The sequence below is a fragment of the Eublepharis macularius genome, chromosome 7, assembly GCF_028583425.1.
Source record: "Eublepharis macularius isolate TG4126 chromosome 7, MPM_Emac_v1.0, whole genome shotgun sequence".
Lineage (NCBI taxonomy): Eukaryota > Metazoa > Chordata > Lepidosauria > Squamata > Eublepharidae > Eublepharis > Eublepharis macularius.
This window is the reverse complement of record NC_072796.1, coordinates 109159183-109175183: the sequence shown is the minus strand read 5'-3', so window position 1 is coordinate 109175183 and position 16001 is coordinate 109159183. Positions and strand designations below refer to the sequence as shown.

Sequence of the window (16001 nt, the reverse complement as noted above, 5' to 3'; positions counted from 1 at the left end):
CCAGTCTTGGGAATATAATCTTTTTTAGGGCTGACCATAGTTTGATTCAAAACTGTGGTTGAAGCAGGAAGGTAGGAGAGAATCTGTGTGCAAGAGAGGGTAGTTTGGAGATCAGGAAACATGACGCCTGAGTTGAACCTCTGAGTTTCATAGCAGAAATTTGAACTTGACTTTCTTACGTCCAAACCACACTACTTTGTTTATTTAACAAATGATTTATTTTCAAGGTTAGAAGAAATGTAGGCAGAACTCCCAATCTGTATATATGGTGAACAGCTAGTCTGCAAAACATTTGTCATTTTTCTATCCCAACTTCCAGCATTTCCCCCCCAAAGTGGCTCTCAAAAATTATTTCAAAATATAGTAAAACCACTAAAATGGCATCTTTTAAGGGGTGGAGGGGGTTTAAATGACAGGCATATTTTAAGAGGGGAGGGAGGGATTAGGGATTGTTGTGTTATTTTGTTTTACTGTCATTTAAAAAATCTGTTATTATAAGTCACCTTGAACAACCGCCAGGAATGGTGGGGTAAAAATGTTTTAATAAATAAAAATTCCATTTGTTAATGTCAACACTTAAAATACTTTGGTTACCCAACTGAACAGAAACAAGAACTACAGCAAATGAGAACAAAAAGCCTCCATTGACACATTATTTAGCATAATAGGCTTGGGAAAATAAAATTATTTTCTCCTGAAGCTCATTCAACAGATAAGACATTTAGGAGAGCAAGGCTTTTTACGAAGTTCTTAGGAATCAGGCAGATTCATAAAGGATATTACTTAGAAACACTTAGCTCTGATTTTAATCTATGAATGACCTGGAAAATTGCTATATTTCACTCAACAGCATCATATTTAGCATTTATTGCCTTAAGTTAGAAATTATATTAAATGAATAACAGCCATTGAGCTGTGGTCTGAAAGTAATGTTTCATGTAGATGGCTCTAAGAATTGGGTTTAATTTTATGACAGGTAATTTCAGTACAGACAGATCAGAGATCTTTATAATTCGGACTGTGTGAAGGGAGGGATAAGAATGGAGAATTCGGAATTAGAACAGGCACTTTTACAAGAGGATAAAAAGGAAATCTCTAAGGTATATAAAGTGCTGCTGAAATGGTATACTGAAGATGAAACAGTTAAAGTGCAAATGGTGAAGTGGGCTATAAACTTTAATAAAGAAATAACAATGGAGGCGTGGGAATACTTGTGGAAAAATACGTTGAAGATCACGACATGCACAAATATTAAAGAGAATGTCTATAAAATGATTTATCGTTGGTATCTGACACCAAAGAAAATTGCGCTAGGGAATTTGAATATGTCTAACAAATGCTGGAAATGTAAAAAGCATGAGGGATCTTTGTATCACATGTGGTGGACTTGTGAGGTAGCTAGGCAGTACTGGGGGGAAATAATAAGAGTAATAAGTGAGATTTTACAATTTCAAATTAATAAGAACCCAGAACTCCTGCTACTGAACTTGGGAATGGAGGATATTCCAGCACAATATAGGACATTGCTATTTTACATGACAGCAGCGGCTAGACTTTTGTACGCGCAAAAGTGGAAAGTGCAAGAAGTGCCAACTATTGAGGACTGGATATATAAATTGCTGTACATGGCGGAAATGGACAAAATGACAAGGAAACTGAGAGACCTTGATCCAAGACAGTTCAACACGGATTGGGAGAAGCTGAAACAATATTTAGTGAAGAAATGGGAGGTGGGAGGAGAACTGTGGCAGTTTGAAAATTACTGAAATACAATAAAAGTAGAGGGAGGTGACTTTACCGGGGGGTGGAGAGGTAAATGAGAACTTCTAAGCAACTATTTTATTAGACTATTATATATAGCATTAAGTATTATAGGTGTTATTACAAGAACTATAATGATAGAAATTAACTAATTATAAGGATAGAAACTAATTAATTTCATTTCTGGCAATAATTGTATAATGGAGATAATTTTATAATTGCAATGAAGGAATTTAAGTAAGGTGGGAAAATATATATTAATGTATAGATTATGTATTAAATTGATTGAATTGGTTTGGAGGTATATATGGGTCAAATTGGTTGACTATTTTTGGTGGACAGTTGCATAATGAAAGAATAATACAATTATATAATTAAAACAGTATGAAGATGAGATATGTAGAAAAAGAAATATATAGAGTATAAGTTAAATTGGTTGACTTATATTCAATGTACTGTTTATAGAAGCATCTAAAAATATGCTAAATGAGGGATAAATTGTTTGCCCCATATTGAAGATGAGATTATAAGATAGAGTATAGAGTACCAAAATTAGCTAAATGATTATTACCAAAAGAAAATATGCCAAGAATGTATTATTTAGTTATGTATTATTTAGTTGTTAAAGTAAGTAGGAAGACAGAAGGAGCACTGTGTTATATAGATAAGCTTAGAAGAAAGTGAAAGATTATGTTTGACAGATAGAATAAATTTAAAATGAGTAAGGGAAAAGGGACAAGGGGTTGGAAAACTGTTGGAAGTCAACAAAAGGGGGGGAAAGGGAGGGGGTTAGAATTGGAAAAATTAAAGGAAACTGATTGTAATGTACAATTTAATGATATCTAATCCAATAAAATTATTTAAAAGAAATAAAAAAAAATTTATGACAGGTAAAGCCAAAATAAATATTAAGGCTTTGTGTCTTTCTTCAGTTGTAATCTTGGGAGAAAAGTAATTTATTTTATATATTTTAATACTGCCTTTCCTTCAATGAACTGGGAAGCTCACATTGTTCTCCCCTCTTTCGTTTTATCTTCACAACAGCCCTGTGAAGTAGGTTAGGCTCAAGTTCCGCCAGTGATGTTTCATGACAGAGCGGGGATTTGAACCTTGGTGTCCCAGATCCTAGTCCAGCACTCTATTGCACCATACTGGCTCTTTTAACTGAATAAAATCTGTTGTGTTTATGGTGAATTTCTTCTGTCACATTTTGATTTCCCATCTATGTTGTCCATGATAACAGAAGTAATGGTCCTGTTTTGATCTGCATTAATGTGAAAGAAAATAATTGTAAACTTTTATAACTAAGAAATGTTGACTTGACGACAGTTCATGTATTTTTAATTTTTTGTAAACTACTGTGTGAACATTTATGTTGGAAAGGCCATCTGGAAATAACAGATTAAATATATATGTTGGAGGTGTATATATTATTACCATGTATGTAACTAATCGGCTTATCTTCATGCCCATCGGTTATGTATGTGGTGGACATGTCCCCAAATACACGTACATTGGAATATGTTGTTGATTGGTATTGAATGGGTGATTACCCTAAGATGCAACAACAGTATAAAGTAAAAGCTTTGTTGTTCATAAATTGATTATCCAGAACACTTGGTTAATTGGCACTGCCCAGAGGACAAGCTCCTTCCCTTCAGCCACCGTATCCCACAGGTGTGCCTCTTACTCCCACGTCTCCCACTAGCCAGCTTGATTGCTGGATTTTTGACAACCAGCACTGCCAGCTGATGTCACATTTGGATGCTTCCTTCCCCCTCAGCCTGTCCCGAGCTTTGGGAGCCACCTCTGTTGGAGGGTCTTGGGCAGTTTGTTTACTTGGCTGCCTGCTGTGTAGAATGTGTGGCTTGGGGTGGGCAGAAGGTCACATCAGGCATAGTGGCTGTTGCTATGGCATTCTTGGGCGGGGGAGTAGGGGGTTTGGTCACTGTGGATTCTTCTGGTGGGGGGCGGGCAGGACAGCAATAAGCTTGAGTAATCCAGTATGTTTGATTAACTAGCAGAATCCACCACTCCCTTCCTCATGAATGCCAGATAGCAAACCTTTTGTTGTTCTAGGTCAATGGTATAAAGTGACTAGATCTGAACATTTTTATTTTCCTTACTTCTGACAGGAATAACAGCAACATTCGATTTATATGCCACCCTTCAGGATGACTTAACACCCACTCATAGTGGTTTACAAAATATGTTGTTATTATCCCCACAATAAAAACCCTGTGAGGTGGATGGGGCTGAGAGAGCTCACAGAAGCTGTGACTGACCCAAGGTCAGCCAGCTGGCTTCAGGTGGAGGAGTGGGGAATCAAACCCGGTTCTCCAGATTAGAGTCCTGCGCTCTTAACCACCACACTAAACGGGCTATAAATTGTAAATAAGGGTTACAATTAAACTAGTATATTAGTACTATTCTCATAACTAAGAAATAGATCACCAAGGTATGGCTTGTTGCTGAAATAGCAGAAATTATTAGATTTGAAGACAGATGCTACGAGAGAAATTTTGAAATGTAGGATCTCTTTTTGCAGAGCAGTACTTCATTGTGTGTGGGTGTAGATTTTGCTATAGAATATATGTATGTAAAATTTTGTTAATACTACGTAAAAGAATCTGATGAAGTTGAGCCCTTATTCTAATAATAATAAAAAGTCAGGAGTAATGGCTTTGCAATTTAAAGATTAAATACATTTTTATGAGTGGGAGGTGTTTTTATCTTCTCTCAGATTGTTGCCTATGTGATACTTGGTATTTCAGGGCCCGACCGTCCTGTTTATCAACCTTCAGCAAAATAATGTTTTCTTTTGCTTTGGCTTTCTTCCCAGTGAGACATCCCCTCACACATTTCAGTTAGACCTGTTTTTCAACAATGTCAGCAAGCCAAGTGCCCCTGTATTTGATAGGCTGGGAAGGTAAGCACTTATAAAATTACTTCATAAACTCTGGATTTTGCTTCGTTCTGGAGATGTAGAACCAACTTATAACTTCTGATTGGCTTGTGCATGGCTGGGTGGTGGTATCTCATAGGTGCCTTTTGGCCATTGCCAAGCCAATAGCTACTTAACCTAACTGTTCTATAACTGCCGAGCATATACAAAAAGACTTTTATGATGTTGGTTACAGAATGAAGAAGCTTTAGCAAGTCAGCACAAGGATGGGATTTTCTCCCAGTTTGTGCAGTCTCAAGAAAGAGAGAATGATGTTGGGAAGCACCTGGGAGCCCAAGAAGAATGCCTTTATTTTATAGATATATGAGTCTGTAGGGGATTATATTTAGTATTATAAGGAATTATTGAGGCCTCTTGTGGATTGTAATACTGGGAATCTCTGAATGTGACTAAGAGACTGGGAGTGGGGCCCTCCCCACCAGCCCTGCTTTCTGTGGATCATATTTCTCCTAGCAGCCTGTTAAATTTTGCATTGGCACTGATGTGAACTACAGTGAATGCTAACCAGTCTTATCAAGGATTTGCTAACCAGCATTCAATTGTGGTTTTAAAATATTGTTTAGTGTTAGGCCCGATTAACTTTGGTGCCAATTTAACACATGACTCCGGCAAGGGCGAATGACTGAATTGCCTCTGGAGAGTGGAGAGGTGGGGGCGGGGCTGGCTCCTAGGTGTGATTAAGCATTCACCAACATTATGTCTCTGTAGGCCCAAACTGTTTGGAAGAGTTCATGCAACATTTGAGCTTTGAGGAGGATTGAGCAGCTTTAACACTTGTAGTAAGATCTTGCAGAATTGGGGCTGCTTCTGTTATACTCTGTGTCAGCCGTACACTATTGCTTGCTTCCCAAGATATGTGCATTCAGTCTTCTGTTAGTGAAATGTTGTATGCCACTGTGATGTGTTGGTAAAGATGTCTTATACCCCTGTTATATATGCCTGCTGTGTTAGCACAGTGGCTTTTAGATAAAGTCATTCCAGCCCTACCTCAGGTGCAGGAAATGCTAAGGGCAGTTAACTCTTCTTGGGTGGCTCAGGGAGTGTTCTCCTCTTGACCCTTTGCACCATGTAGTGGGAGGTGGCAAAAAAGATGCTGTGCAGGACAAAAATTGCAGGAGCAGTCAGCGCCGCACTTAACAGGAATGATTGTTCTTCAGTGACCCAGTCACTTCCGGTATTATAGCAGCAAAAAGCCAGAGTAGGGATCTAAGGGCCAGTTTCCATGTGCCTTGTTTAAGATGAAGGCCGTTGCAAAAATAGTGCTGCTTGGAATCCCTTTATTCTGCCACTGAAATCAAGACCACCATCTTTATTAACTTGTTCTGATGCTTTATTATTTAACAAATGTTGCTCTTTTGTTTAACAGCCTGGAATATGATGAGAACTCCTCGATTATATTTAGACCTAATGCAAAGGTAAACTCTCATGAGGTAAACTCTCGTGTTGACCACTTATTTTAATGTCTTAAAAAAATTAGGGTATGCTTAGTTTGATAAGAAATGTATGAGACCTGGACATGACACAAGAGAGAATGCATAGTGCCTAACTGGCTATTTGGAGGCTGTTTAGCCTAGTTGACAAACAAAAGAATTAGTAAATAATTGAAGAATTCTACTTTTGTTAAGTGAATGTCCTCCTTTCAGACTCCATCACTTTCAACTTCACAGACCTCAGGCATCTGTCAGCCACTCTGAAGACTAGAAACTTTTAAACGGAAGCCAAGGGTATCGAGAATGCAATATATTTAGGAATTATCATTATCTAATCTAATTCTATAGGTTGTTTTGCATAAATATTAATCATTTTTGATTGAGTAAAACCTTATGCGATAAAAACATTGTGTACATTTCAGAAGAGACAATATTTCAGAGGAGTTTTTTCAGTATTCCCTTCCTTCCCACTATCTACTAATTCTTTTGGAAAAATTAATAGAAAGTGCAAGGAAAACTGGGGGAAGAAATAGGCAGTAGTAGGCAGGGGGTTTCATGTGTCTACACTCATCTACCATCTTTGTCAGTAGGAGGATGTGAGGATAGAAAGATTTGGTTTTCCCACTTTGGAATTTCCGAAGCGGGAAAAAGAATCGGAAAGAAGAGATTTCTAAAGTGGCAAGCTGCTTCGGAAACTGCTTATTGCCCCGCTTTGGTATGCTCTGTGGAGGTTTGGAGCACAGCAAAACTTCCCACCCCACCGCTTATTTCCCCTCGATGGAAGGGGGAAGAAGGAACCCCCTCCCCCTTCCCATTGGGGGGAAATAAGTGGTGGCGGGGCTTCCTGTGCTTCAGCTGAAGTTTCAAGGGCCCTTTCCCTGCCACTTGCAAGCGGCAGGAAAGAGCCCTTCCTGCACTTCAGCTAGCAGGCGTGGGGTGGGGGATCCCTCCTGCGCCTGCCAGCTGAAGTTTAAAAGGCCCTTTCCCTGCTGCTTGCAAGCTGGGCCTGATTTGGAAATCCCGAATTTTTACAAATCGGGTCTGATTTGGGTATTTATCCCAAATCGGAAACCCGAATCATATACCCCTATTTGTCAGTCCTCCTCAGGCCATTTTTTAAAAAGGTTATTTTCCTTTTTTGTTTTGGTTTACTTGCTATATCATATTTTTCTGCATACCCAGCGAGTCCCTTGAGTTGATGAGAGCCATGTATTTTGTCTGTGGGTGGCCATGTTGTGCAATTTTGCTTATTCATACAGAAGCCAACCTGTTCGCTATTAGATAGAGTGATAGTTGTCAAGCTTGTCAGTTAGATGCAGGTTGGTATTTTAACAGTTTTTTTTTATCTCTAACCTTTTCTTTTTAAAACTAGGTTAACACAGATGGCTTAGTTCTTAGAGGCTGGTACAACTGCTTGACTCTGGCAATATATGGCTCTGTTGACAGAGTAGTAAGCCATGATAGAGACTCCCCTCCACCACCTCCTCCACCACCTCCTCCTCCTCAGCAGCAAACAGCCTTGAAAAGGACCCCCAAACTTGGTGAGTGTTCTTTAAACTGGCTTTTGCAAAATTTTTCAAGTTGTGAATGTAACTTCTTTATATGTTGCATCACCTAGCTCTAACTGGTTGGCTTTCACTACTGTTATTTCTGAAGTGTTTGGTTGTGACCTGTGAAGTTGCCTGTGCATGTGCCAGAATTTTTTTTAACAGTATCCGTTCAGCTACTTCTCAGCTGAGCCCTAAAACTTGATTTTAAACTATCATTAGTTTTAACACTTGTTTTGTGGTTTGATGCAAAATCTATCAAAAGAGGATGTATGCATAGAGGCAGTTTCCCTTTTAGCAGTTCTTGTAGCTAGTGATTGGTTTACATATGCAGCCTGCAATCATAAGAAGATTTTCCTGGGAGCAGTCTCTTCAGAATAAAATGGAACTTCCTTCTGAGTAGACCTCCTTATGAGGGGGCAGAATAGATGGTGCCACTTCAGACTGTAAGGTGATGGATTCCGGCTTTGGATGTTCCTTTGAATAGGGTAACTGTTTTAGCAGGGAGAAAAGGGCTACCCTGGCTCTTAGCTAGCTGTGCTACTTCTGTGTTCAGGGAATTCTTAGTCTTAATTTCAAAATGTGATCATTGTGCTCTCCCTAGAGCTTGAAGTGGTGCAGTACATTCTGTCACCTCCCTCTCTTGCATGCATAAAGCTAGAGAGGAATCCAATCATCTATTTAAAATGTTTGTCCTATCTTTCCACAATGCTCCAGATGACTTACAAAATGGGAACATACAGAAACTATAAAACATAGCTGAAACATGTTACTTAAAATACATGAAGTTAAAACGTTGTCACTGCTATAGATGTTCATTAGTTACTTCTGTTAAATGTGCATCAAAATAATTCTGCTTTGCACTTCTTTCGGAAAGAAGAGAGTGTAGGAGCTTTCCATACAGTGACTGGCAGGCTGTTCAAAAGTGTGGAAGCAGCCACTGAAAATGAGCATGCATAAGCTGTATTTAATGACTTCCCAAATAGAGGGGACCTTCAGGCATAAGGTACATGACTTTAATTGGTGCATAGACTTATATGTAGAAAGATAGCCCATTACATATGTGGGTACCAGCTGTGAATATCAAGTGAGGCAAATAAAAAAAGTTGTTCAGGCCTTTGCTTCTTTTCCGGATTGTGACATTTTAAAAATTGCCGTTTGCTTTCATTTTACAATACAGTATAAATGTTAGCTATAAGTACGTGTTCTCTTTCATCTCGTTATGGATTGCATACCAGCAATCTGTTCTGCTTAACAGGATGCACTTGCCTTCCATGGAAGGGAGTCCCTGGCAAAAGGAAACTTCTGAATAAAGCGTCTCCACTAACAGAACATATCTGCAGGATCCAACCCAATGTTGCTTATTCACAATTATTATTTCAGCAACATGCTCATCCTATTATCAGTATAGACATACAGTTTTATGTTTAGTTAGTCCTAATTTAATGGCTTTCCTTCCAAGCCCAGTCATTATTATATACTGCTTCTTGATAAATTAACTTTACTTTGTCTGCCTTGTGGGATTTGGGCCTGCTGTGACGATGTGCTGAGGTGGAATCTCTGGGGTTTTCCTCATGGTTGGGTTATGAAGAGGGTTTTAAAATAAAAATCTTATTTCCATAAAAATGTCTTTACAGCTGATAGTGAGAAAGAAGATCAGTTCAATGGCAGTCCTCCACGGCCACAGCCTAGAGGACCAAGGACCCCACCTGGCCCCCCTCCTCCAGATGATGATGAAGATGAACCAATGCCTGTATCAGGTACCTTGTGCACATTTATGTAGAAGTAGAATGAGGAATGATGTTTCGTTTTACTAGCCAGATTTGTCAGATTTCACTGGTGGTATCAGATTCCGTCTTCTAGTGAGAGCATAAGTGATGTGATGTCTAATGATGAGTCAGTTTTAAAATACGGAAGAATGTCTTGATCGTGCTGTTTTTTAGTTATACTCTGCAGTTTAAAATCTGTAGTGCAGTGGCTAGAGTACAAGAATGCTGAGATGAGAATGCTGAAAGAGAACTAGAACATTAAGCCCTATGCATTGTAAAAAGTTCAGGTTTGCCACAGTTGACATTTAGTGGAGAGCTGCAGTCCATTTGGCTTTAAATGATACTTATCTTTATGATACATGCATTTTCAAGCACTGGTTTGGTACATATACAAGATCTTGGCTGTAAAGGCAATCAACACAGCTACTGAGCTGTAACCTTTGGCATGTCATTAATTCACAGCCTAGCTGATCTCACCTGTGGGACGGTTTTGGCGTTTCCCTAGTTTGCTTGGAGGAATAAAACCATTCGAGACAATGGTTCATTTTTCTACATGGAACAGCTGAGTTGCAGACCAGTGCTTCTACACTGGTATGCTTTTCAGAGAATCATCACTGGAAAATGGCAATAGTAACAAATGATGTGCTGGGATGCATCTCTGAGGACATATTGGTAAAAATTTGATAGCTTATTGAAATGAAAACTTTGCCTAGTTTAGAACTGCAGAGGCAGAACCAAAGCAATAATTAATTTCATAAAAGTACCTAGACTGCCCTATTTCAAGGAGTAAAAGTGGACTGTATGTTTTCTTAACGTTTCAAAACAAAAAAAAACCCCACCCCCAAAGACAAATCCTTGTCTCAAAAGGGAATATGGTGTATTTATTTATTTTTATTTTATTCAGTTTATATTCTGCTCTCTCTGCAAATGGGCTCAGAGCTGATCACAGGCAGTAATAAATACAATAAAAACAATTGCATAAATTAGATTAAAACATATCAGTAAAATGGACTGATAAATTAGATTTAAAAAAAAGTCAAAATGGACAGTTGCGCCCAAATTACACATCACTCAAGCATGTAAAACACATCCGTGGGGCAGGGTGGCCAGCTACCAGATGGGAACACTCCCCCATCCCCGGTAGGAGGCTGGTTTTTCGGCCCGCCCGCCTCAACCACCGTATGCCTGGTGGAACATAAAGAAGGACTGAAGTTAAAGTGCTAAGAATTCTTTTAACAGAAGTTTGATTCCGATTGCTCTTATTGTATGTTGCTCCACAATTTCTGCCATACATTTTAAATATGCTGTTTTTGCTATTATGTTCTTTTCAGTGGTCGGAGAAAAAGATGATGATGTTGATCACAGGGAGGATTACTTTGAGCCCATTTCTCCTGATCGGACGTCTGTTCATCCAGAGGGCCCATATTCTGATGAAGGAGAAGTGGAAGAAGACCAGCCTGAAGAAGCAGAAGATGATGAAGAGGGGGTGGATGTGGAGGAAGAAGAGGAGGATGAAGAGGATGATGATGATGGTCAAACAGTAGAGAGTATTCCAGAGGATGAAGAAGAGGAGGAGGAAGATGAGGAGGAGGAGGAAGGTGATGAAGAAGAAGAAGGTGAAGGTAGGCAAAGCAGAAAAGCAGAAATTAATGATGGCTGATTCAGTTACGTATTCATTTTATGATACACTCTACAGTTGACTGTCATGCTGTGTGCATGAACTGTCACCACTGGAAAGGAACTGAGAACACAGCTGCCCTGGGTCAAATGGGTGGTTCATCTGGTTCAGCATCCTCTTCTCGCAATGCTTAGTGCCCCCAGAAAGCTTCAAGTTGAGCTTGGAGGCCAAACCCTACTTCAGCAGCTGGTATTCAGCTAGATTCGGGTCCAGTAGCACCTTAAAGACCACGTTGATTTCCAGGGTATTAGCTTTTGAGAGTCAGGGCTCCCTTTGTGAGGAGCTCTGTCTCTTGCAAGCTCATACCCTGGAAATCTGGTTGGTCTTTAAGGTGCCACTGGACCTGAATCTTGCTCTTCTGCTGCAGACTAATACAGCTACCCATCTGAAACTGGTATTTAGCTGTCATACATTAAGCAACCCAGACAGAATTTTAATGTTTCTCCCCTGTCAACTCAAAAACAATGCTGTCACTTGGTGTTATAGTGAGCTAGCGCTGTGCGTACATGTATGAACTGGACCTGATACTGGAATTAATTGTTGGGATCTAGCACTTTAGCAGACAGTGAAGAAAAGATTTTTAGGTGGAAACTGTTCCTTGAGGGGGGCATTCTATACATTTTCTAACATGAACACTTTTTTGGGGGGGGGGGGAGATTCTCACTGTTTAATTGTGGTAAGAGATGCTGAAGGCAACGTTAGTTGAGAGAAGAGCCTATAGACTTTGCACCTTTCAACCTAATAAGTAGTGCCCAAAGGCACACATCTTTGTTCATTTGCTGTGGGTCATTTCTTGTCAAAATAGGGCTTCTGAGGTATAGAAATCTCATTTTCCATAAACTAGATCGTGTTGTTGCAAGAAGATGGGTCTCATTCTGCTGTTGTAAGTGAGGGTCAGCTAGTGCCACTTAGTTCTTGTGATATGTCATAAAAGACACACATTCTCCTCCCCTTGGCTGCACCATTTCAATTTTTTTTAAAGAAAGAAAAATGTTCTTTACATCTTGAGTGCAGGAATGTACCTCATTCCTTGTGGGGAGCGCTGGGGATATAGACTAGAACTCCAACTTTCTTGGAGTTCTTTCTTAGAAAATATTAACGCTACTTGTCTTTTCATACATACCGTTTGACTTGGTTGCTGAAGTTGGAGAGACAGAATATTCAGCCAACCTCTTTGCCTTTATTTTGTGTTTGAAGACTGGCAGTGTGGTCATGTTTACTGGGAAGCAGGTCTCATTGTATTTAGCATGGCTTACTCCCACCTAATTGGGCCTACAGTTGCAACCGTAAAGAAGTTAAGACAATTGTCATCTTGACTAAGCTAAAATTGCTGAAGTCAAAGGGTAAGAATTTCTCACATGCAGAGGCTCAAAAGATTAATTGGGTCATGTTTTTGTATTAATTTCTTATTGGGTTGCTTTGTCTCTGTATATTCAGTAGCTGCTTTGCTGATTATTGGTAATTAACTCTTCTACAGGTTTAAGGTAAAATTATTCACCATAGGGACATCCTTATCTATCAGCAAAGAGAGAGGAATGATTAGGTTGTTTTTTCTTAAACACTAACTAATGCTTAGCTGTTCATGGTTACTTTCTTGAGTTAAAAATACTTGAATGTGTTTAACAAGACGATCTTAAAACTTTGTTGCAGGGGATGATGGCTATGAGCAGATTTCAAGTGATGAAGATGGAATTGCTGACTTGGAGCGTGAGACATTTAAGTATCCAAGCTTTGACATTGAATACACTGCTGAGGACCTGGCCAGGGTGCCACCCGTGACATATGACCCTTTTGATAGGGAGCTTGGGCCCCTCCTGTACTTCAGCTGTCCCTACAAAACCACTTTTGAGACAGAGGCTGCTAAGATGAGAGATCAGGATCTAGACAAGGAAAATACTGGGGCAGCTGAGACCTCTGTTAAGTTGACCGAGCTCCTAGAACTGTATCAGGAGGAAAGAGGGGCAAAATGGGTCACTGCTTTGGAAGAAATTCCAAGTTTAATAGTGAAAGGACTGAGCTACTTGCAGTTAAAGGACCCAAACCAGGATTATGTAAGCCAGTTGGTTGACTGGACAATGCAGTCTTTAAACCTGCAGATAGCCCTGAGACAGCCAATTGCTTTGAATGTCCGTCAGCTTAAAGCTGGGACAAAACTCGTTTCCTCGATAGCAGAATGTGGGACTCGAGGAATAGCAGGGCTTCTGCAAGCAGGAGTAATTAATTCTTTATTTGAATTGCTCTTTGCGGATCATGTTTCTTCTTCTCTCAAACTCAATGCTTTCAAAGCGTTGGACAGTGTTATTAGCATGACTGAAGGAATGGAGATTTTTTTGAAGGGTGGGTTAGAGCTGCATGAAAAAAGCGGTTATCAGAGGCTGCTGGAGCTCATCCTGCTGGATCAGACGGTGAGGGTAGTCACTGCAGGCTCTGCAATTCTACAGAAGTGCCACTTCTATGAGATTGTGTCTGAGATTAAAAAAATTGCTGACCAGTTAGTGGAAAATTCTCCCCTTCCTAATCATGCTGAGGCCGAGCAGGATGCAGATGCTGGACTCGAAAGAAGCAACCAGGAATATGAAAATGATGTGGAGGCCCCGATGGATATGGATAATCTTTTGGAGTCCTCCAGTATGAGTGAAGGAGAAGTGGAGAAACTCATTAGCCTTTTGGATGAGATCTTGCATTTAATGGAGATTGCCCCCCATACCATGATCCAGCCACCTGTGAAATCTTTCCCAACTACAGCACGTATTACAGGACCACCAGAAAGAGACGACCCTTTCCCAGTCCTGTTCAGGCAAGTGCACTGAGTTGTCTTTATGCATGCCAAGGGGCTACCGGTGTGTGTTTTCAGCATTTGATATTGCAATATACATGAAATGCTTTGATTAACAAGGGGAATGCTCTTATCTTAATGCTGGAGATGCTCCAGACTAAACTAATACCTCCTCTTTTTTCCAGTGTTGTTTCTTCTGTCATGCTGTCTCATAGCTTGATGTTTAGCCATCTTCTTATAAGTTAGTAGGCTTGTAGAGAAGAGTGTTCTGGTCTGCACTGAGAAGTTCTGGATTCATATCCCCCTTTAGTATGATTACGTGAAAACTACCCTGAGATTAGAGGAAGGCAGGATACGTATATGATAAATCTGATTCTTTTCCTAAATGTTTGGATTCAGGAGAGCAGATAAGATGAAGTTGCCCTCCTACTGGCTCCGAATTTCCCCATCCCCTAAAAATCCCTGCCCTAGCCTTAAGTTGCATGTTTTAGAAGATCGTAGCTGTCACTTCTATGGTGTTTCTGTCTACCACATTTTTATCCTGCCCTTCTTCCAAGTAAGGTGTAATACACGATTCCGCCTTCCCCCACTTAGGCTTTGCGACAACCCTGTGAGTTAGATCAGTCCAAGAGAAACTTCTGGCCCAAGATCACATAGTGAGTTTCATGGCAAAGTGGAGATTAACTTTAGTCTCCCCAAAATTGCTCTGACCACTGTACTAATTGGCTCTCATATTCAGTAGAACTAAACTGTAAGCAATTTTATGGCTGGAGGAAGCTTGGGTTGAATCTCCTAAGACTGGTTGTCTGTTAATTAACTCCAGTAGGCACTGTTGTGATTGATTATGTAAGGGAAAATTAGACTGTTTCAAAATAAATGTTTTCATCTTTTTAATAACAATAAATAGGAAAAACAGATAATAGTTAAGTGAAATTTAAAACCTAGAGTTAGTTGTCAGTCTTGGGTGCTTCTTTTTGTTATCATATACTTTTTCTGACTAGACTGGAGTACAAATATTATTAGATGGTCCTCCTGTATTTAGAATCACAATGATTATTTGTCATACAAATATGGAATTGTGCTCTCGTCAGTGTTCTGATCTGCTGCATGTAAGCTAGCAACCTCAAGTTAATGGAAATGTTTGGCCGGTATGCTGTCTCTTCAAATATAATCACGCAATTTTTGTTCCGTTTAACCTTTCCCTAGGTACCTTCATAGCCACCATTTCTTGGAGTCGGTTACATTGTTGTTGTCCAGTCCAATAACGAACGTGCACCCTGGAGTGCTTCAGTCCATCAGGGATCTACTGAGGTTCTTGGTGCAGTCGCAGAAAGGTCTCCTCTTTTTTCTCGCTGAGTATGAAGCCACAAACCTGCTGGTTCGAGCCTTTTGCCAGTTTTCTGACCCTGATCAAGAGGAAGGTCTCCAGACAGATGGGGCAAGTGATGAAGCGTTTCCCTTGTGGCTTCTTCACTCAACACAGACGCTTCAGTGTATTTCGGAACTATTCTGCCACTTCCAGCGCTGCACAACCACGGATGAAACTGATCATTCAGATCTCCTAGGAACGCTTCATAACCTTTACTTGATCACTTTTAACCCTGTAGGAAGGTCTGCTGTAGCCCATGTCTTCAGCCTTGAGAAGAACCTCCAGAGTCTTATTACTTTAATGGAGTTCTATTCCAAAGAAGCTTTAGGGTAACTATAATTTCTTTTACCTTTCTTTAGGTTTTATGCGTTACGATAGATACTTGTAGGAGATAAGAGTTTCACTTTCTTAACTTGGAGCTTGTTCTCTGTGATGGAATTTTGTATGCTATATTAGGGAATCTTGTTAACTATCCTTCTCTTTTCTTCGTTTTGTAAAAAGGAAAAAGGACTGCCTTAAAATCGGTAAACCAGATTTTCCTGTTTGTGGTGTGCTGGAAACTTTTTCTTGATTCCGCTTAGCTTGCTTTGAGTCTGTGTCTTTAATTGAGCATTAGGATTTATTTGCAATAGCTGCATAGTTATATGGTTGCTATTGCTGATGGGAAGGACAGAATTCCTGTAGAAGCTTGGAAAGATGTTTCCCC

At 39.9% G+C, this 16001-nt stretch overlaps 1 protein-coding gene across 1 annotated transcript in view; it reads left to right on the top strand.

The window, feature by feature from the left end:
- VIRMA (vir like m6A methyltransferase associated) overlaps positions 1-16001 on the top strand; it is a 47471-nt gene that overhangs the window by 13826 nt on the left and 17644 nt on the right. Inside the window, exons 3-9 of the mRNA XM_054985157.1 lie at positions 4604-4690; positions 6093-6141; positions 7529-7697; positions 9341-9463; positions 10804-11094; positions 12801-13947; positions 15133-15624. Of these exons, the coding sequence (XP_054841132.1) occupies positions 4604-4690; positions 6093-6141; positions 7529-7697; positions 9341-9463; positions 10804-11094; positions 12801-13947; positions 15133-15624 (2358 nt within the window). The remainder of the gene's footprint in view (positions 1-4603; positions 4691-6092; positions 6142-7528; positions 7698-9340; positions 9464-10803; positions 11095-12800; positions 13948-15132; positions 15625-16001) is intronic.